At 38.8% G+C, this 22,642-nt stretch overlaps 1 protein-coding gene and 1 pseudogene across 1 annotated transcript in view; both read right to left on the bottom strand.

The window, feature by feature from the left end:
* Positions 1–22,642, bottom strand: part of OGA (O-GlcNAcase) — a 28,337-nt gene that overhangs the window by 3,210 nt on the left and 2,485 nt on the right. The window contains exons 2-15 of the mRNA XM_036086190.2: positions 21,110–21,161; positions 20,580–20,677; positions 18,901–19,031; positions 16,064–16,235; positions 14,734–14,832; positions 13,837–14,121; positions 11,515–11,673; positions 9,905–10,518; positions 9,330–9,504; positions 5,658–5,743; positions 4,595–4,699; positions 3,255–3,340; positions 2,790–2,982; positions 741–900 (exon numbers count right to left, since the gene is read on the bottom strand). Of these exons, the coding sequence (XP_035942083.1) occupies positions 741–900; positions 2,790–2,982; positions 3,255–3,340; positions 4,595–4,699; positions 5,658–5,743; positions 9,330–9,504; positions 9,905–10,518; positions 11,515–11,673; positions 13,837–14,121; positions 14,734–14,832; positions 16,064–16,235; positions 18,901–19,031; positions 20,580–20,677; positions 21,110–21,161 (2,415 nt within the window). The remainder of the gene's footprint in view (positions 1–740; positions 901–2,789; positions 2,983–3,254; positions 3,341–4,594; positions 4,700–5,657; positions 5,744–9,329; positions 9,505–9,904; positions 10,519–11,514; positions 11,674–13,836; positions 14,122–14,733; positions 14,833–16,063; positions 16,236–18,900; positions 19,032–20,579; positions 20,678–21,109; positions 21,162–22,642) is intronic.
* LOC118532287 (U6 spliceosomal RNA) lies at positions 4,404–4,512 on the bottom strand (annotated as a pseudogene).

Genomic DNA, 22,642 nt, shown 5'->3' with positions numbered 1-22,642 from the left:
GGCATCTGGCTGGCTCACTAGGTAGAGCATGTGACTTTGAGTTCAAGCCCTACACTGGACATAGAGTGTACTCAGTCGTTAAGCATCTGCCTTCGGCTCAGGTCATGATCCCGGGCTCCCTGCTGAGCAGGGAGCCTGCTTCTCTCTCTCCCACTCCCCCTGCTTGTGTTCCCTCTCTCGTTGTCTCTCTCTCTGTCAAAATAAATAAATAAAATCTTTAAAATAAATAAATAAATAAATAAAATAATTTCCCCCTTTTTTCCCTTCCTACTATCTTCTTTAAAAATAAATTAATTAATTAATTAATTAATTAATTAAACTCTAGGGTATTTATTATCCAGCCCTTTACAGAAAAAGTTTTCATACCACTAATATAAAGCAAAGTATTTCTGAAGGTTGAATTTGGCAAACAAACTCAAAAAAATTGGCAACTCTGCATTCCTAAATGAAGTTTCTCCCCAAGGTTCATTTAATTTTCAATTATCATAGTGAGTCTCCTGGCAAAATAAATTTAACCTCAATGTGTTCATGTCTCATTTCAACGGAGCTCAAAACAAGCATTTATAGTGTAAAAAAGGAGCATTTTCCAATTATTAATACACATGCAATGCTCACACCACTAATAATTCAGAAGCCAAACCATAAATGGTGGGGAAGGGAATGTAAATTCACCGTAATTTACTTTTTATCCTGTCCCCACTTAGCCCAAACACCAGCAACTACACAAATAACGTACTCACCGTTAGCCTTCAGTGAAGACAGGAGGCAAGCCATCATGCTTTTGGCTACACTTGGGTCAGTTACTTTTTTGTGAATATCCATCTTTATCAGAGAAGGGAAGTTGGCAAGGAAAGTTTCTGGCAACACTTCCTGCTCTTCATGGAAACTCAACATTATTTTCTGTAAAAATTTGAAAGATCTCTTGACTTTTAGCAGATAGTCATTATGTATCTATATCCCAACTATAGAACCCAGCAATAGGAAAAGGAGAACAACATTCAATAACTCTTCGTCATTATGTAATTATCACATGAAGAATTAATTAGCTTATAACTCTAGCATTTTTGTTTTCAAAAGTTTGTCTAAAGGTAATGTGGTATCCTGGATTGGATCCTGGAACAAAAAAAGGACATTAGTGGAAAAAGAGGTGAATAAAATGTGTAATTTATAATAATGCACTAAAGTTGGTTTCTTAAGACTTGGACAAATGTAGAAAATGGGTGAGGGGCATATAGGAACTCTGTATTATCTTTGCTAAATCTAAAAATATTTAAAATTTTTAAAAAATTTAAGTTTCTATTGCTTGCACCAAATGTGCATGTAAAAAATGTAGTAGACACCCTGGTTATTCTTTATATGTTCCTGTGCTGAAAACTGTAATTATCAGATTTGAAACAGTAAAACATCAACAGCTCAATCATCAGTACGCTGTAGTTATAATATCTATGTAATTCCGAGTAAGTGAGGCCATCCACACCACCCTCTTATTACACAGCCATCTGGCTAGGGGCAGAAGGTAAAAAGTGGTAATAAACTGTAAGAGAATATAAGTACATTTGTATGGGGAAGAGAAGTAAAGAATTTCAGAAAAGGGGAAGAGGAACAACATGGAAGAAAAAAGGTAAATGTCACAAAAAGAAGGTTCCAAATATGTATCTAAAAGTATTTATTGAGCATAAACATTATCAAAAAGGAACTATTTTTAAATATATATATATGCTGATGTATATCTGTAACTGTAGAGGAAAAATTCACTGAAGTTGGGACAGGGCTGACATATGACAAGTACTCCTATCTGGAGGCGCCTGGGTGGCTCAGTTGGTTAAGCATCTGACTCTTGATCTCTGCTCAGGTCTTGATCCCAGGGTTATGAGAGCAAGCCCTGCACTGGGCTCCATGCTGGGCGTGGAGCTTACTTAAAGGAAAAAAAAAAAAAAAGTGCTCGTATCTGAAAACAGACTCTCAGAGCAGCTCACCCCTATTATTTTTTTATTACAATGAAAAATACATTACTGAGAAGGCAAGTGAGCCTGACAACCAAGCAAATGAGAGATTTTAATTACCTAAACTTGCCCTGAGTCCCCAAAGAAGAGACCATTTAAGTTTGGTGCTTCAAAACAGGGAGGAAAAAAAAAAAGGTTCTCTGTCTATATTTTGTTTTTACTTGAGGAAGTATTATAACACTTCCAAATAAAAAAACTCCATCATGCTGAGGGAACAATGGAAAATGCCATGCTTAAGGGGGCCCCTGGGTGGGTCAGTCAGTTAAGTGTCTGATTCTTGATTTCAACTCAGATCATGGGATTGAGCCCCAAGTGTCCCATGGCCCCTGCAACCAATGGGCTCCACGCTCAGTGGGGAGTCATTCTCTCCTTCTGCCCCTACCCCTTAAAATAAATAAATCTTTTTTTTTTTTTTTAAGTGGGGGGGCGCCTGGGTGGCTCAGTTGGTTAAGCATCTGATTCTTGATTTCGGCACAGGTCGAGATCTCAGGGGTCATGGGATCCAGCCCTGTGTCAGGCTCCGCTCTGGGAACAGGCTCTGCTTGTCCTTCTCCCTCTGCTCTCCCCCCACCCCGCGCCCCCCGCTCACACATGCTCTCTAATAAATTAATTATAAATCTCTTAAAAAAAAAAAGGTCTGATATAAAAAAAAAAGTATCACACTTAAGAATCAGCGGCAAGAATTCTTTTTTACAGGAAATTTAGAAAGCACTGGGATTTTACAATGTATCTGCTTACTTCATTTAAGAAAAATTACTGTAGTATAATCTCTAAACCTGTTATTACCTCAGCCTCAGAGAGTTCTTTGTCACCATTTGGCTTGGTATACTTCTCCTGCATGAAGGGAATCCAGGAAATTTTACATTTTTTAATGAAGGGGGTCACATCTACAGTGCCCAGGGCATAACCACATATGCCATCTTCATCTTCTAGGACAAAACAGTAATCCAGGCTGAGGGAAAGCAGCCCTCCTACTAACCTGCTCAGAAGAAAAGAGGGCAGAATGAGTTTCTAACACAAAACTTTAGACTTCAGTGATGTAGGTCTAATGTACTTGAATGGCAATCTATGGAAACTACATCTGGTGTAAGAAGAAACTGAAAATACCCTTTAATATATTCAAATTTTATTAAAACTAAAGTGGGATTTCTAGGAAACTTTATTTCTAGTCATCACTTCCCCTCAACCTGATAAACCTGGCTATGAAATGCTACTCCCAAATCCAACAAATCCAAATACTTCATCACATACTTGTCTCCAATAAGGTCAGGCTGACTTTGAAAAGGTAAACCCACTCCATCGTCATACATTTCTCTGCAAATCTTGTACACGGAAGCCTGAAAATATAATCTAGTTAAGCAACAAAGCAAGAAATACAGCAACAGAATTTAACAATAGACTCATAAGTTAGACTAGACTTCTAGTATAGGGAATAACAAAATGCCTGGCCTGTCATAAATATCACTTGGCTTTGTTAAATATTTATTTACAGAATCGTATTTGTTAGGATCAGTAGAAAACAGTATGGTTATAGGAAACACAGAGAACTGCTTCACAGGGGATAGTTTTAGGTAGTTAAGCAGTGAATTCAAAATGCAGCAAATAATGCTGTTGAGCCTCTGTTTTGTGTATGTCCAAAATGTTTTAAACATGTTAGTCTTTAAACAGACTTGCTGTTTCCTGTAAGCTGATTATCAACAGCCTATTGATACTTCACAACTGAAAATTACAGAATTACTAATAGAGAAAATCAGTCAAGGACAACGTATCATTTGGACACACTGATTAATTCCAACTCTAAATACAATTTAGCTGATTTTCATAAAGAGGACTTAAAGGACTTAGCTCAAGATGTTATGAGACTAAGTTCTTTATCAGGTTCTTCCTTAAATATCACCCCTCCTGTGTTCGATGTTTTAGTTAACTTTTCTACCTAAAGTACCTTTTTGAAGACACAGAACTTTTTTTTTTTTTTTTTCCTTTAAAAATATGGAACATAGGGCACCTGGGCGGCTCAGTTGGCTGGGAGACTGCCTTCGGCTCAGGTCATGATCCTCAAATCCTGGGATCAAGTCCCTCATCGGGGCTCCTGCTCAAGCAGGGAGTCTGCTTCTTCCTGATGTTCCCCCCTCGTGCTCTCTCTCTCTCAAACAAATAAAATCTTTTAAAAATTTTTAAAAAAATAAAATTAGGGGCGCCTGGGTGGCTCAGTCTAAGCGTCTGCCTTCGGCTCAGGTCATGATCCCAGGGTCCTGGGATCGAGCCCCGCGTCGGGCTCCCTCCTCTGCGGGAAGCCTGCTTCTCCCTCTCCCACTCCCCCTGCTTGTGTTCCCTCTCTCGCTGTGTCTCTCTCTGTCAAATAAATAAATAAAATCTTTAAACAAATAAATTAATAAAATTAAAAATATGGAACGCTTCACAATTTGTGTGTCATGCTTGCACAAGGGTCATGGTCATGCTAATCGTCTCTGGACCGTTCCAATTTTGCTGCAAAGAGAGCACCACAACTGATTCTTTTAACCAGGGAGTTCAAAGGAAAAGTAGTAAGTGAGCACCATAACCATATACCAAGTGCGTAGACAGACAATTACCTCATCTTTAGGAAAATATGGTCTGATAGTATAAACTTTGGAGGTAGGAGTCAGTGGGGGTGGTTGAAAAAAGAGATCATTTGCCCCATCAATTGGCAGCAAACGCTGTGGGAAGAAACAAAAAGAAGATGGATTAGTGTTGGGAAGATCTCCATTTCTTTAAATGGGTGTGCACTGCAGATTACCAACTTAACATTAACTGGCTACTGCAGGCAGACCTAAAGAAGAGGGGTGTACTATGCTTTACTAAAATAAACACCTCTTTGCTGGGGGAAGGGGGTGCTTCTGAATAGAAATTACCCAAACTGAGTTACATAGCTTTAGTGGCATATTAATGGGGATTTAAATTTATAGTAAAAAAAAAAAAAATCTATTCCAGTATCACAAATCTATTTTTTTAAACCAATCTTATATAGACCATCTCTGTACTAAAAGATGGCAGAACAGAATGTCAGGAGGAGAGGTTTGGTCTGAAGAGGGTTATCTGTCCAGGAGACGCTTTATTCCCAAAGCAATGCGCTTCAGTTTGCTGTGCGCAGCAGAGCACCTGTTGGGGGGAGAAAAGTAGAGCACCTGAAAAGTCCATGAACAAATTTCAACACCAAAAAAGCTTCTTATTTTGTTCAAATTCATTAACAGGCTGTTCTTTAGAGTACAAGTTTTATTTATAAAATAATTGGGAAAGTATCCAAAAGTCCTTTCACCATTCACTTGCATAATTATTCATCCTCTTTGCTCATGGAGTTTCCACTGGCAGACAAGCATGCGCGCATTGTGCATTGCGGGCGCAGATTAAAATGGTGTGCGACCTGCAAAGAAACAATGTGAAGTGTATACCTAGAGCCGCTGCGCTTCGCAGGCGCGGGGGGAATTGGCAGCATCTCCTTCAGAAATTACTGTGAAAGAGGAGGAAAATTTGATTTAAAATCCAGCTATGTAACTAAATTGAATTTGGGACTAGAAAGCCTTCGGCAGACCAATCCTTCCAGCCATCTGATGCGCAACATAAGGTTTCTCATAAAACAAAGAAAATGTCAATTCAGTTGTGAATTCATATTGATACCTGGAACTCTCCTGCTAGACCACCTCTAAAGGCCCAGGGTTCTTGGTCTCCAATTAAGAACTGTGCTGAAGAATGACTACGACACCCTGTTGAGATCAGATCCAAGCGGAGAACGTTACGAGAAAGGGGATTTCCTGGGGTCTCAAACGTCCAACACACTAACAAACACTTTGTGGAAATAGCTCTCTAACAGTAATAATCCAGGGTTTCAGAACAAGGCTGTGATAATAATTTTTTTTAATTTGTAATGGAATTTCAATACCAATGTTTCTTCCTCTGATTAATGAATAATCACTGTAAAGAGTTCTACCCTTTAATTATTGGAAGTCAGTCTCAAGTTTGTTTGGGTCAAGTTTATATATTCCCTAGATACAGCTGTAAAAAAAAAAATCAAGCCAGCTGCTTGCTCTGTAGTGAAATTACAGTAATCATGAAGTGAAATGAAGGAAATAGGTTAGGACATTTTATTATCACAGCCCATGAAGGAATTAAACCTGTCTGAAGTCACATTTTACATTACAAGGAAGGGTAAGGAAGGGAAAAAGAGGGAGGGGGGGATTAATCTTGTCAGAAAACTAAGGTCAGCAGAATAAACAGAAGAAATTGTTCAGTAAGTTGACAACAAAACACAATGAAAACTATTTTTTCTAACAAAGACAATCCAATTTAGACTTGGCTAATAATAATAGCAGTCAGACAAATTCTAAGAGCTAAGGAGAGCCAACTGATGCTCCTAATTTATCCAGAGCTAAAACATACTTTTCTGAAAAGTATGACAGTATCTGGCTCTTCTGACTGACCATTATAATCTTTGCAGCGCACTGAACACATGCACAGAGTGGCAGGGTGTAAGGTCCAGAAGTCAGCACTAAGGTCACGACTTAACCAACCTCAGAGGCAATAAAGGAAACTAACAACAAGAAATAATTGAAAGCAAGTATTTGGAGGCCAAATCAAAATCACCTGCCTAGTCTTCTGACAAGATAAAGCAGCGCAATATAGTTCTTTTCCATTTGAAGACAGCATTCTACCTCCTGTTCAAGTTAACAGTCTCATCAGTACAAGATATAGTGTGCTAGTCAGACAGTCCCAAAGCAAACCAATTTTTTTGTTCACAATTCAGACCCATTAAGAGATTATATCCAGGTTTGTCATTTTTTAGGGGTAGGGGTGCTTTAAGAAAACATACGTAATATGTAAATTTGTAAAATAAATATGAAATAGGGTCAAAATTTAGGCTAAGAGAATGTGCCCCATTCCATAGCTCAGTGTAAATTTACACTGCAGAAAAATACTATACTCTCAAACTTTAAGATCAGCCAATTTCCCCTACCCCCCACTTTGAGACTACAACATAACTAGCACTTCCAACTATTACAATAAAAAGCTGCATGTACGAAGAGCTGTGTAAATGAAAACATGGTTAATGCCTCAGTCGCTGCGCAAACGTGACTTCAGTTCATGCCTACTGCCCTTAAATCTGAGCTACCTCACAGATAGAACCTTTCAATTTAAACTAATTAATCATGACGCGCTGTGAACATCTGCCGCTGTCCATCCAATAGCAGTAGACACTTGTGCTGAGGATTCTCCCATCTGTACACAATGGGGAAGAAGATAATAGAAGTCGTTAGTAATCAAAAGTACTGCATAGCCACATTCTTTAAAGGACTGAATGCCAGCTGGACTGGAGAGAGGAGGAAAACAAAGGGTTCTAACCAGTAACTCCCTGAAATTACTATAGATCCATGAAAATACTCTCCTTGTCATGAGCTTTTTGTAAAGCTATGCGGATGCCAAGATAATTATTTAAAACTTCTGGGCGCCTGGGTGGCTCAATTGGTTAAGCAACTGCCTTCGGCTCAGGTCATAATCCTGGAGTCCTGGGATGGAGTCCCACATCGGGCTCCCTGCTCAGCAGGGAGTCTGCTTCTCCCTCTGACCCTCTTCCCTCTCGTGCTCTCATTCTCTCTCACTCAAATACATAAATAAAATTAAAAAAACAAACAAACTTCTAAGATGCTCTGACCTTTAGATCGTACAGTAGCTATCTACACACTTTGGGAAAGCTGCCCCATATTTGCACAGTACAGAAATAAAACCTGAGAGGAAATAGAAACAATACTGTATATAATCAAGAATTTAATTTTGAATAATTCTTGAATTAAAAAATATCAAATGTTTTAAATGATACTTTCCCAAGCTCAAGAATCCAGACTTCACACTGGAAACATTAAGATTTAAATCCCTGTAAGAGATTTAATTATAACTCCCTGGCCAGAAGCCTGGAAGGCAAATGCTGTCATCCAATAACCAATATAGAGGTTTTTCCTGAGCCTAAATACAGACATCACAGAAAAGAGGTGCTTGGAGCCTTTTAACAAGAGGTAAAAATTCTCTAGCTGTTGTGCTAAATACACAGAAACTCAAGGTTATTTTCAAACTAACAGACACACTACTTTTAACTGCTAATCAGTTGTGTCAAAGAAAAGCTATTATTTTTTTTTTAATATTTAGGAGTCCAGGGGCACCTGGGTGGCCCAGTCATTAAGCGTCTGCCTTCGGCTCAGGTCATGATCCCAGGGTCCTGGGATCGAGCCCCACATCGGGCTCCCTGCTCCACGGGGAGCCTACTTCTTCCTCTCCCACTTCCCCTGCTTGTGTTGCCTCTCTCACTGTGTCTCTCTGTCAAATAAATAAAATCTTTAAAAAAAAGAGTCCAAAAGTATATAGGCAGAAGGTGAGAAATCTCATTGCTACCACTCTTAATCTGAGCTCACAATGTTTCACACAACTGTTTCACAACAAAGACCAAGTAACCCATGACAGTATTTGTGACTACCATGAAAACTGTGACATGTCAGTTAGCCTTGCTGCCTGCTGTGTGCTGTATGTAAGTCCATTACATATTCCTTATAGCTGGATTGAAAACCTGGAAATGAAATGAGGTCCCTGGAGAAACTTGGCCATGCTGGTGCTTTTTACCAAGTTTGTTGAGAATTTCCCAAAAAAAAAAAAAAAAAATCAGTTTTCAAAAGAAACATACAGAAGTCCATTTAATTAAGGAGAGAATTTTCAGGAGATTGCAATTTTCATCCCCTGCTAAAACCAATTACTTGGTAGAGGAATAAAGAAAAAGCCATGTGAAATAATACCAAGTAGCACCAGAATAGCCTACCACTAAAGCTCGCATGCGCACAGGGCTGGGAGGATAGCTTCCTCTTGCCAGGCCCCTTAGGTCATTTCAGCAATTGTTCTGTTAAACACAGCAATTAATGTTACCACGACACAGCAAGCAGCAGAGAGCTTACAGTCACAATTCATAGTGTCTCATCTCCAAATCAGATAAAAGTGCTATACAGGGTTCCATCCAGGAAGCATTCAGTCAGAGCAAGTTAAAGTCAGTACTTTTCTAACACATTTTAAAGATATTTATGCTGAATTAGCCCAAGGGAGAAAAATCAATGTGCTTGATGTATTTACGGAGACTTGCATCTCAAGTTTGCCAACAATGGCTATACCTTTGAAAGAAATCTAAGCAAAGAATTTAAAGAGTTGGAAATCTGTCAATTCCTTAAATATTTTTCTCCCTGTGGGATAATCTTTTTTTTTTTTTTTTTCGTTTTTAAGGGACAATATATCTGAGGAAGAGATTATTCCTGGTGCACCTACCTAACCACTGTACAAAAGACTTCACCATAGACATTATACTCTTGATATCCCAAACATAGGAGTACATGTCATAAAGGATTGTCCTGTTGGCACAATTGGAGAGCCGAGTGAACATTCCCATCACCAGTCCGCACATCTCCTCAAACTTGGCTGCTCGTGACCGCCATTCTTCAATCTATTGAAGATCAATAAAAATATGACTCAAAAAACTGCAAGAAAAAACAAAATAACCTAAAACATACTTATAAACTGTTTGTATTATCAGGTACCTGCAACATATCCTAAACATTAAAGGATCACTGGGCTTAAACTCTTCAGATAAGCAGTAAGTCTGTGTCTCCCAAACTGACAAACATTTCTAAAATTATCAACTGTGATGACTTTCCTTCGTTCCTCACTCTAAGGTCAAACTATGGAACTCTATGCACCAGAATCAGCAGAGTCCACATCCACTTTACAGAGCATATTCTAAGATGTGGTCAATTTTCAGAGTTATACTCATTAAAGGCTTCCTCCATATCATCAGCATGGGGACCCACCCAGGCTAGAGAAGAGAATAAATTAAGCATACTCACTTTTTCAGAGTCTTTTCCTTTGCAATTGACACTGACAACACTGCTATTTGCTCGAAGCCACTGGAACTCCCTTAACATCTGTGCTCCTTTGGGTCCATGCTCATAAGGAAGGTAGAATAGGTCAGCAAGCAACTGCAAATCCTCCAAAGTCACTGGTTCCACAGTGTACAAAGGCTTTTCATTTGGACCTGGCACAAACTGCTCCTTGTTTGTCTGTTCATCAGTCTGCATAGGGGCAATATCACTAATGCAATCTTCCTGCATAGACATTTCTGGGGATTTTGATTCAGCTATGCTCTCTTTATCTGTGTCCATTGGTTTCAATTCCTCAGCCATTTTAGCTTCAACAATTTCAGTTAGTATTTGATTGTCATTCTTGTGGTCTGTTTCTTCTTGTTTTTCCACTACCATGTCCATGGGTTCCTCATCTGGCTGTTTCTTTTCTTCTTCCTTGGTCAAAGCTGTAGGCTCACCACTCAAGGCTGCTCCCTGGCTCATAATGGGCTCCTGATAAACTGTTGTAACTACAGTTGTGGCATTTAAAGAGGGCGCTGCAACTAAGGGAGTCCCATCAACTACACTTGCTTTAGCTCCACTGTGTGCAACCTGCCGACCTACAAAGATAAATTACCACAAAAATAATCAGAGTTAGAAATAGAACAAATCAGATCTAGAGAAATGTTTATTTTTTTTATTAACATACAATGTATTATTTGTTTCAGGGGTACAGGTCTGTGATTCATCAGCCTTACACAATTCCCAGTGCTCACCGTAGTATTTACCCTCCCCAATGCCCATCACCCAGCCACCCCATCCCTCCCACCCCCCTCCACTCCGGCAACCCTCAGTTTGTTTCCTGAGAGAAGAGTCTCTTATGGTTTGTCTCCCTCTCCGTTTCGTCTTGTTTCATTTTTCCCTCCCTTCCCCTATCATGTCCTGTTTCTCAAATGTCCTGTTTCTCAAATTCGTCGTATCAGTGAGATCATATGATATTTGTCTTTTGAGAAATGTTTTATCATATCTGTAACTGGAACCTCAATTTGAGATTCCAAATAATACTTAGCCCTGAGAAAAGTGCAATATGGGGCGCCTGGGTGGCTCAGTCGTTAAGCAGCTGCCTTCGGCTCAGGTCATGATCCCAGGGTCCTGGGATTGAGCCCCACACTGGGCTCCCTGCTCAGTAGGGAGTCTGCTTCTCCCTCTTCCTCTGCCTGCTGCTTCCCCTACTTTGCTCTCTCTGTCAAATAAATAAATAAATAAAATCTTAAAAAAAAAAAAAGTGCAATTTCTCTAAACCATCAGGGAGGTAGGGAGGGAAGAGAGGAAAAAAGAAACATGATAAACATCCCCTAAATATGCCAACACGTATTATTATCTTCTCTTTTGAAGATCTAGATCTAAAAACCACTATTCCAAAAAAGACTTTTTAAAACAAATCAGCATTCCATCAAGATAAAACCTACTTAAGACCAAAAGTTAAGATTTTAAAGACCTTATTCTCTAGATCCCTTCCTAAATTTTGTTTGGTGGGCCTATGATAGGCACATCAAATGTTCTTTACTTTAGGACTCAACCATATGATCTAACTCCGTTAAAAGGGCCAAACTTACTGCTATACTGATGAGGTACACCAAACTCCTGCAACCATTCTGTTAAAGCTAACTTTAGGGCCATCTGTGGACTATAGAGCACGTCAGTTTCAATATCTTCATCACTGCCTTCATTTTCTAACTTTATCTGGATCGATACAGTACTGTCTTCACTGTCGGCTGCAAAAAAAAAAGAAAGAACACAAAAAACAGTTTTGATTACAAAAGCCTCCTGATGAGAGGAACAAATGCAAAACACCACTTATCACAGTACAACTAGAGAAACAAAGAATAGGAAAAAGAACAAAACTTAAACATAAAAATGCAAACACAACCTAACTGAACCACTTCACCTATAAGTCATCTAAATGCATTGCTGCATGTAACATCCCACTTGAAATACGGAACACTAAGTTTAGAATCACTGGAAGTCATTCATAAAGGTTCACTGAGTACCAATCATTGGGAACGTGAGGTTTAAGGCACTATGATTTCCATAAAGAAAACATTCCCAACCCTTCAGAGCTTATAACTTAATGGGCAAATCATTACGAAAAAATAATAAGCAAATTAGTAACTGTATTGAGGGGGGAAGAGAAAAATCAGTAGAGAACCCACATATGAGCACAGATAATAAGCACATAATGAAGCTCTGAACCAGGATAGTGTTAGAAAAAAGAAGGTCTGGGCGCCTGGGTGGCTCAGTTCTTAAGCGTCTGCCTTTGGCTCAGGTCGTGATCCCAGGGTCCTGGGATCGAGCCCCGCTTCAGGCTCCCTGCTCCGCGGGAAACCTACTTCTCCCTCTCCCACTCCCCCTGCTTGTGTTCCCTCTCTCGCTGTGCCTCTCTCTGTCAAATAAATAAATAAAATCTTAAAAAATAAATAAATAAATAAGGTCTGAACTCTTTGGCTTAGTATCCAAAACCCTCCTATTCTTAGCTTTCCTTTGTATTTCCCTGCATACGGCCCAGTTTGGCTAATTATCTACTACTCCTTAATGTGCTTCATGCTCTGCCTTAAAAGAGGTAGGAGGTAGAGGTGGGAGCCTGGGTGGCTCAGTCAGTTAAGCATCTGCCTTTGGCTCAGGTCATGATTCCCAGTGTCCTAGGATCGAGCCCCACGTCAGGCTTTCTGCTCAGTGGGGAGCCTGCTTCTCCCTCTCCTTCTGCCTGCTGCTCCCCCTGCTTGTGCGCTCTCTCAAATAAATGGAATCTTTGAAAAAAGAGATATAGGAGGTAGGTGCCATATATACAGAGAAGACTGAAATCTTATTTTATTTTTTAATGGGGAGATCCACAATGAGCCTTAATGGGAGGTATTATCCCAATAAACAGATTTTGAAGTAGTAGTACAGAACTCAGGAAAAAACACAACTATTTGACTACATACCACACCCAAAGCATCATAATGTGACATTTCCACACCTCCTAAATGGGCCAAAATTCAGGTAACTTCAAATTTTCAGTGTCCAGTGTTTTCGTCTTGCCCACCAACACTTTAAGGCCCAGCAACCTTTACGCATACTTTGATGCAGTTTAAGTACTCCCTCCTCTATGAGACTGTTTCTTACCACCACTTCTGCTTAGCAGAAATAAACAGTCTCTCCTCTGTATTCCCACAGCACTCTGTAGACAACTACCTCAGTATTTATCAAACCACAGCACAGTCGCCTACATGCTTTATTCAAAACCAGACTATGTTCTTCAAAAGTGGGGACTACTTTATTCTTTGCATCTTAGTGCCAGGAAGGTGCACTTGCCACATCTTAATATGTGTTTAAATGTCAATGAATGTGAGGTGCCTGAGAGGCTCAGTCGGTTAAGCATCTGCCTTCGGCTCAGGTCATGATCCCAGGGTCTTGGGTCCCACATCAGTCTCCCTGCTCAGCGGGGAGTCTGCTTGTCCCTCTGCCTGCTCCTCCCTAGGCTTGTGCTCATGCTCTCTCTCTCAAATAAAATAAATTAAATATCCCATTTAATAAAAATCACCAGAAAACACAAACTGAATCAGAATAATTCTAGGGATAACAAGAACACTCAAAGACTACTTGTCTAGTACTCAGACTTCAAAGACTAAGTCACATTTTAAAAGCAAAGAACTGGGGAAAAAGAAAAAGAAAAAAAGCAAAGAACTGGGAGAAAAGGGGAAGCAAAGAACTGAGCCCAAGAAGTTATTAAATAATTTGTCCAAAGCCACTCAGCCCTTCTTCTAATCACATATATATCTCATTCACAGGACTAAACAACACACTTTAAAAACCTCTTAAATTATGACGACAAAGGAACACATACTTGCCAACAGCTTTAGTTAACTCCACCTCTCCCCCCAAAGTTGTCGACTTACTCATCACTACATCTTTTCTCACTCCATTCATGTTTGATTTGTACCAGGTGGCAAGGGTGTGGATAGCAACATAGTTGGCTTCAAATTCACAATTTGGATTAGTAAGGACTCCTTTTAACCGTGGGATGAGTTCTGTGGATCTTCCTTTGTATGGCCCCAGAAATAGTCTCTTCTGATCATAATCATTAGCATGAATGTTATCCCAGATTACTGGAGCTCTCTTAATAATCTTAGAAACCTCTTCAATGGACTCCACCGGAATTTCTTTAGAAACAACTTTGGGACCTAGAAATAATGATGACCATTTGTTAAAAGACCCTCAAACATGACTCTTCAAAATATACTGCATTCAATTTTTGATTGTATTTTGTTATATATATACTTTCCAACAATTTTTCTTTTCAAAGTAACACAACATGTCTTTTTACTCAGTTTTACCCAACCACCCCCAGTATTCCCTCAGATCACATTATTAGAAATGGAAATAGTAGTAAAAAGATAAGAGATTTGTGCAGGCTCCCTCAAACTGATACATTAAGAAACAAATTTTCATGTGAACAAATTTTTTCCATTATAATACAACACAGTGATTACTAGCTGACAATCCAGCATGATAGCTTTCATTTGATAAAATAAAATACTCTCCTAAGGCTGAGATCAACATCCTTTAGCCCAGTTCCCTATTATTTATCAACAACCAATACTCAGATTCACTGCAAAATCCTCAGAGATGTTTTTTATACTAAATGAAGAATGTATACTTCATAAAAGAGAATTTTAACAACAAAGTTTTCTGGTTCAGGCTCAGTTTTCAAAAAGCATCCAATTAAGCAGAACAACCAATTTTTTTAAGTTCTACTTATCTAAAGTTTTACTGTATAAATCTTAAAGACTTACCTGTCCAAAGCACCTCAATTCCGGGTAGAAGCTTTTCACCCACAGTCCTTAAATAAGGAGACTGAGACACATTTGGGTAACAGAAAGTGCCACAATATTCTGAATGTAGGAGGGAAAATTAAGTAAAATAGTCAGGAATAAAATGGTCATGGGTTTTTAAATGGGGGAAAAAATGTCTATCAATTCTAAATTCCGAAGTGGGTAGTTCATTAAAGAATCAACTCAAAAAAATAAAAGTGACTCAATTCATAAAATCTGATATTCTTCCTCCAATAATACAGACCGATCCTTATTACCCTACAGTCACTAAAAACACAATTTTACTAAAGAAATAATTGGAATTTTTAGCATTTTCTACATACTTCTGAACTGCCTACATTTCTCAGTAACAATTAGAGGCCAAATAGAACAAATTGGTAATATCATAACAGAAAGAATGCAACATTATGCCCATGGCTATTAGTATTCAACTGCAAGTAAACTGTAATTTGCAGTGAATTAAGTATTTCCCACATAATCTTATTAAACATTACTTGAGTATTCATGTAGTATCAGACCACTGATATAAGGTTCACGATTCATAGTACTTGAAAACAGACATACACACAAAGTTAAATAAACTCAGACTAAAATTTCCTAGAACTTATTTATTTCTTCCTGAAAAAGAAATCAAGTCAGGGGGAAATTTCTTATAAGCCAAATTTTGAGAGGGAACTAAGAGAGGCTAATATATTTTCAATGGAAGGACCTAGAGGGGAGGGAAAGGAGAAAAAATTGGCAAGTTTTCTAGGCTGACTACTGGAAATAAGAGCCCAGATGGAAGTGGGAAGAGTGAAAAAGGATACAGATATGCACAGGCAGAAAAAAGGAACAAGTAGGAGGAAATGAGAAGTGACTAAGTTAAAAGCAATGTAAATTTGCTTTTTTCTAGTTTTTCATTTTGATAATACTATCCTTCCTTCAATCCTGAAAATGTACTGTTCAGATACTTCCAGCACTAAAAATACATGAAATCTTTTGCTTGTTCAGTTGCCATTTATTAGTCCCTAAAACTTCTCTAGTGTAAGGCCTTGAGAAACGTCTTCTAGAAAGGTAATTCCTACCTTTATACACCACAAAGGGAGAGGGGACAACACAGTAAAACCCATACAGGATTCTTTGAAACCATCTCAGGGTTGTGAGATGGAGCCCCAAGCAGGCTCTGCAATCAGTGTGGAGTCTGCTTAGGACTCTCTCTTCCTCTCCCTCTACCCCTCCCCCCACTCTCTCTAAAATAAATTCTAAAAAAAATCTTAAGACTAGTTAAATATAAAGCTTTTATATACAATACCTGTGGGACAGAAGAGGAAAGTTTCTGGCTCTCCTAGGTACTGATAAATTTCATTTGTGATGGAGACCTGGGCATGAGCGAAAGAACTGAATACCTCTTTGTCTGCTGCACACATATTATGATCAATATCATCAAAAAGCAAGGCAAATGACCTGCACCCAAACTGAGAAACCTAGAAAAGGTAAAACAAAACAACAACAAAAAAACCAAGATGTTTTAGTAGCTCATTTTTTAAAAAGATTTATTCCTTTATTTGAGAGAGAGCGCGTATGCACACGCAAGCAGGGGAAGGGGCAGAGAGAGGGAGAAACAAGCAGACTCCTTGCTGAGCAGGGAGACCAGCACAGAAATGGGGCTCAATCTCAGGACCCCAAGATCATGACCCGAGCTGAAACCAAGAGTCAAGCGCTCAACCAACTAGCGCAACCCAGGCATCCCTTTAGCAGCTCATTTTAGAGTAAAAATACAAGGGGCGTCTGGCTCGATCAGTAGAGCAGGCAACTCTTGATCTCGGGATCTTGAATTCCAAGCCCCACAATGGGCATAGAGCTTACATAAAAAACAGGATTCCAAATATTAAAGCAGACATGTAACAGTTGTACCTAAATCAAACATTTTCTTTAGGGTGTTCAAAGCCAAACCTATTGTTTTTATATTTTCTATGTTAAACAGCTAGACAAGTTTAGGAAACATTTTTCATTTGGGTTTGAATGCAGTATGTTCCAATAAAGCTTCAACAATATGGCCTATCCTACACCTCCTTGGCTGATGATTATAGAAGACCAAACAGAAAAATACAAAAACACAAATAAGTGAACTCAAGAGGCGAAAAACCTAGGCCTGTTCTAGTTCCAAAGACACACTGATCTTAATTAATCTCTGCACATAAACCTAACTAGTCCATGAATCTAAAGGAACGTAGCAGTAGTATTTGAACAAACAGGAAAATAACCTCTTAAAAAGCCTGGGTGGCTCAGTCAGTCAGGTGGCCCACTCTTGATTTCTGCTCAGGTCATGATCTCAGGTTTGTGAGATCGAGCCCCATATCAGGCTCTGTGCTGGGCGTGGAACTTGCTCAAGATTCTTTCTCAAACAAACAAACAAAAAACAAAACTCACTCTTCCTCTGCCCCCACCACGCTCTTAAAAAAAAAAAAAAAGCATATTCATGGAAATTTAACCTCATTTTTTTTTTTTAAAGATTTTATTTATTTATTTGACAGAGAGAGACCCAGAGAGAGAGAGGGAACACAAGCAGGGGGAGTGGGAGCGGGAGAAGCAGGCTTCCCGTGGAGCAGGGAGCCCAACGTGGGGCTCGATCCCAGGACCCTGGGATCATGACCCGAGCTGAAGGCAGACGCTTAACGACTGAGCCACCCAGGCGCCCTAACCTCATTAATTTTTAATCATCTTAATGCCATCAATAATATAAACCTGTGCCAGGGTGCCTGGGTGGTGCAGTTGGTTAAGCTTCCAACTCGGTTTCAGCTCAGGTCGTGATCTCAGGGTTGTGAGATGGAGCCCCAAGCAGGCTCTGCAATCAGTGTGGAGTCTGCTTAGGACTCTCTCTTCCTCTCCCTCTGCCCCTCCCCTCACTCTCTCTAAAATAAATTCTAAAAAAAAATTTTTTTTTTTAAAGATTTTATTTATTTGACAGAGAGAGACACAGCGAGAGAGGGAACACAAGCAGGGGGAGTGGGAGAGGGAGAAGCAGGCTTCCTACGAGCAGGGAGCCCAATGTGGGGCTCGATCCCAGGACCCTGGAATCATGACCTGAGCCGAAGATAGACGCTTAACAACTAAGCCACCCAGGCGCCCCTAAAAAAGTCTTTAAAAAAATGTAAACCTTTGCCTAAAGAAACATGCACACGTTTATATGTGTAATGTTCAGCAAATTTACCAGAAAAGACGTGCAGCTTTTTCAAGATTTATTTGTCAGAGGAGAGAGAGTGCGCACAAGCATGCACACAAGCAGGGGGAGTGGCAGGCAGAGGGAGAAGCAGGCTCCCCGCTGAGCAAGGAGCCCAATGGGGGACTTAATCCCAGGACCCTGGGATCATGACCTGAGCCGAAGGTAGCTGCTTAACTGACTGAGCGACCCAGGCATCCCAAGATGCGCAGCTTTTATGTTAAGCAGAACTTAGATTCTAATCAGTTTACACGTCTACCTAGTCTGTTTTCCTTCTAATCTTGGGAAACCAGCCAACCATTTCCAGACTGAATTATCTCTCTTGTCCATATCAACAAACGAAACTGATGTCTTAACAGGTAAAACCCTGTTTCTACAACCCTGGTCACAAATTCAGTCAAGTACCCAATAATATACAGAGTTTCTCAAAATGTGATTCTGGACAACCTGAATTCTGAGACAAGTCCCACCCAAGTCCGTATTCCCACCCCAAGTGAGTTTAAGATTCTCTGGAAATGGACCCTATCAGCATTCTTTTAAGAATCACTTCTAAGCATTTCTTTTAAGGTAGTTCTCATGCAAACTGAAGTCTGAGAAGCACTGGTAGCTCCAGTAAAGCTCTCTTGACTCACAAAATATCCTTCTGTGAAGAGCATTAAAGTAAAAAAATGGTACAGAAGCAAAGAAGAATAAATTTGGTTTCCTTTTTTTTTTTTTTTTAAGTAGGCTCCATGTCCAGTGTGGAGCCCAACAGGGGGCCTGAACTCATGACCCTGAGATCAAAACCTGAACTGAGATCAAGAGTCAGACACAACGAACTGAGCCACCCAGGAACCCCAAAGTTTGCTTTCCCTTTAACTTCATAAAAGCAACTCAGAAAACAGTGTTTACTGATTTAGGGACAAATAATGAGAAAGTAACGAAGTTACCTGGTCCAGTTTGCGTTTCAATGTCGATACTTCCTTGGGGTTAGAAAAGGTAATATCCAAACCAGGTGAGATAGCATAGATGAACTCTATCTCGTATTCCCGTGCAGCAGAGATGAGAGTCATAAGTTGCTCTAAAGAAAAGAGTCCATGTTTTTAGAAAGCAGCACAGAAAACTAAAAGAACCTTCACCTTTCAACTAAAGAGAAGAGGTCATTTTCTCCAGTTTGCAATAGCTCAAGAAAGGAAAAGTCCCTTAAGTTTTACAAACTGTCACGTCCAATGTGACAACAGGCCATATAAAATGCCACGAACCTCATGTGACTTAATGTCACCCTAAAATCAATAAGCATTCTCTTCCTTTCACTGCCATTTCTCAAAAATATTCAATTAAGCATCACTTCTCTTACTGAATATAAACCATTTTTATTTCCTACAGTATTTGAGATGGTTTCTGTTTTTGTAGTCTCTGAACAACTGACATTCTTAAATAAAAAAATCTACATATAACTACTTTATAATTGAAAAAAAGAAAAACATGTTCTTAACAACCAGGGTTAAGTGATGGCCTTAACAATCCTTATCCTTTAAGTTTTTAAAATGTGATAGACAATTTTCCTAAGTAAAATAAAATCCTATTCTATATACCACAGGATGTATCTTTACATAACTTTCAGTGGTATCTCAAGATAGTCATTTGACTATATTTTGATTACTGATCACATAAAATTTCATTACCGGCACCACCAAAAAATAATTAAGTTGAACACACACTTAAATTATATAGAGTAGTAAGCAACAACACTAGATGGAGATGGAATACGTTTTAATTGCTTCTTCATAATTTAAGAAAACTTTCTGCCTTCAGTGCCTTGGCTACACTCTGTAACCAAGTATCTTATTAGCTACATGTGTATACCATTTAATTCCAAGTATAAAAATGTTTCCCCATTTACAAGTCCCCAAATAAAAGTACCACTTATCTAATTTAGAAGGAGGTTCTGTGATGTACTATCTTATGTACAAATTTTATGTACTTAACTCAACATAAGATGACACGTAGCAAGGATAGTTTGTGATGGCTTTTCACTTTAGTATAAGCCTAGACTAGGGTGAGATCTTTATTTTAAATACAGACAAGTAATCAAGTGGTCAAGACCAAGCCATACTTGAGTCTGAAGCAAAAGGATCAGTAATACGGATCCTGTCTTTACTTAAAATTTTGGTATCTTGTTCGTGGATTTTTTTTTTTTTGCATTAATTTTGGTTTAAAAATTGCTTAAGATATTATTTATCTTGACCACTGATTTTTTTGGAGTCCCTTAAATTTTGCACCCAAGGCAAGTGCCTCACTTGCCTTGCCCTAGGCCTACTGCTTCAGCACCCTTTTGTCCAGTGGCCTACCGTTCAGACCACTGACAGAAGTTAAAAAGTACAATTTATGATTACAGAACAGGTTGGAGTCAGACTGGCATAACCATGAATCACACCATGGCTGTGCATCGTTAGTGCTACTCTTTCAATCTGCACTACAACTCACATAGAATTATCAGAAAGAAGAAAAGGAAACTACCTATGAAGAGAAAATGAAATACTTAATAAAATTTTTGTATAACTACATCTGAAATATAGCTGTTTTCTTAACATATTCTGAATTTATGGATTAAAAAGAGAAAGATTACCAGCTTCCTCCACAGAATACATCTCTCGCCAAAACATCCTATGTTTGTAGTCATCTTTTGGGGCATACAAGTATGTATTTAATTCCCATTTCTGGAGCCTTAAGGGAAAGAAGATTACATATGTATAAATAGGCAACAAGTATAGGCTATAAATCACAATATTTCCCTTTTCTTGGAGCATCTCCATCTCTTAAACAGCTAATAATATTCTAGGGCAGTAGCTTTTAACCTTTTTGTAATCCAGTAGAAATGTAAAAAAATTTAAGTATTACAAGAAATGTCAACATATTAAAGTCTTAAATAAAAACAGCTCCGAGTAACACAGGTGAAGCCCAAAACCTATTCAGTTTCCCCAAGAAACTTTGAAAACCCCTGGCATAGGTGAAGAAGAGGTAAAAGACCAAGGTAAAATTAACTTCTGCAACTGAGAAATCATCAAAACGCACCTGGCCTACTCAGTGTTAGTTTTTCTTCAAACAAAAGGAAATGTTAATGGTTTAAGGCTCTCCTTCAGAAAGTAAAAAATTTACCTTCTAAAGAGTTCTTTTCTCTGTTCCATAACCCAAGGTCTTCCATAAAATCCTAGATTCAAAGTAAGAATGAAATTATTTTCAAGTTTCAAAATGTGGTAAACTGTTGAGAAAAGCAGATTACAAAACATACAGTACAATCCCATTTTGTAAAAAAGCGTGTACAATATACCAGTATATGAAGGCTATTTAGTAAAACATTAAGGTGTCTTTGGATGGTGATGTTATAAAATGACTTTTACTCCCTTTTTGCTTAGGTAAATTTTCTGATTTTTCTACCATTAACACTTATTACTTATACAATAGCTATTTTTAAAACACCTATAACATCATCTCTTTTCACTGCCAAAAAAGACCAAATATGTTTAAATCTAATTTAAGGTGTTTTTTTTTTCATCTCTACACCCAATGTGGGGCTCGAACTCACAACCCCAACAACAAGAGTCGCATGCTCCTCCGACTGAGCCAGCCAGGCGCCCCTAAAACTAACTTTTCATTATTTTCTTTAAGTAATCTCCACACCCAATGTGGGGCTTGAACTCATGACCCAAGAACTGGATGCTCTACTGACTGACCCAGTTAGGATTAGGTGCCCCTAAACCTAACTTTTTAAAAAGATCTCAATCTTAAAACAGAGGAAGGGGAAGCAAAGTAATCCCAAACCGCTTATAGTAACAATTACTACCAGAGAGAGAAGTTAAACTGACTTTAGAGTGGGGGTGGGAGAGTAAAAAGGTAGGGGCAAAAAAAAAAAATCAGGAAGAGAATTAGAAAAAAATCTGACTGAATTAATTTTATGATAACCTTTTTTTTTTTTTTTTAAGTTCCTGATATAATAAAAGGGTCCAAAAATGCCTTAAACTACATTCACAACAAATTCAACACTGGAGCTGGCCCAAATAGGAATCTCAAGTAGTCTCAATTCCAGAGCAAAGGTCGGAACAACTGGAAATTCAAGAATGTGACTTGCTCCACTGTCCCAGAAGGGGGCAAAGCAGTACCAACACATATTGCAGGAAACAAATCCGCAGAGGAATGACTTAAGTAGTGGTATAAGCACCAAACTGGTATTTGCAGCTCCCTCGTGTGCTAATCACACCCTACAGCTTGCCTAACCTTTATTTTCCACCTCTGTCTAATCACCTGCAAGAGGTAAAGACAACCTCTCAGGAGTACTACGATTAAGATTGTATCAAGAACCCAAAATGCTCTACACACACACACACACACACTCTCTCTCTCTCTCTCTCTCTCTCTCTCTCTCTCCTTAAGAGACTACCTAAAACTGAAATTTCTGTAATGCATTAAAGTCCAATCTCTACACAGGATGGTTACTCTGTGTCACAAATAAGAACAATGACAACCAAAGAAAAATTCATTGCATACCTATGTATGAAACTGCAGCACTTTCAATCTTGACAATTCAGTGTTACCGCTTACAAGTAATTTAAACCATCAGGTAAATTTTATACACGTCTTTCTAGATTTCCTACAACACTTGGCATTATCATTTTTCTCTTAAAGGAAACACTC

The sequence above is a fragment of the Halichoerus grypus genome, chromosome 7, assembly GCF_964656455.1.
Source record: "Halichoerus grypus chromosome 7, mHalGry1.hap1.1, whole genome shotgun sequence".
NCBI classification, from domain to species: Eukaryota; Metazoa; Chordata; class Mammalia; order Carnivora; family Phocidae; genus Halichoerus; species Halichoerus grypus.
This window is presented reverse-complemented; position numbering and strand designations above follow the sequence as displayed.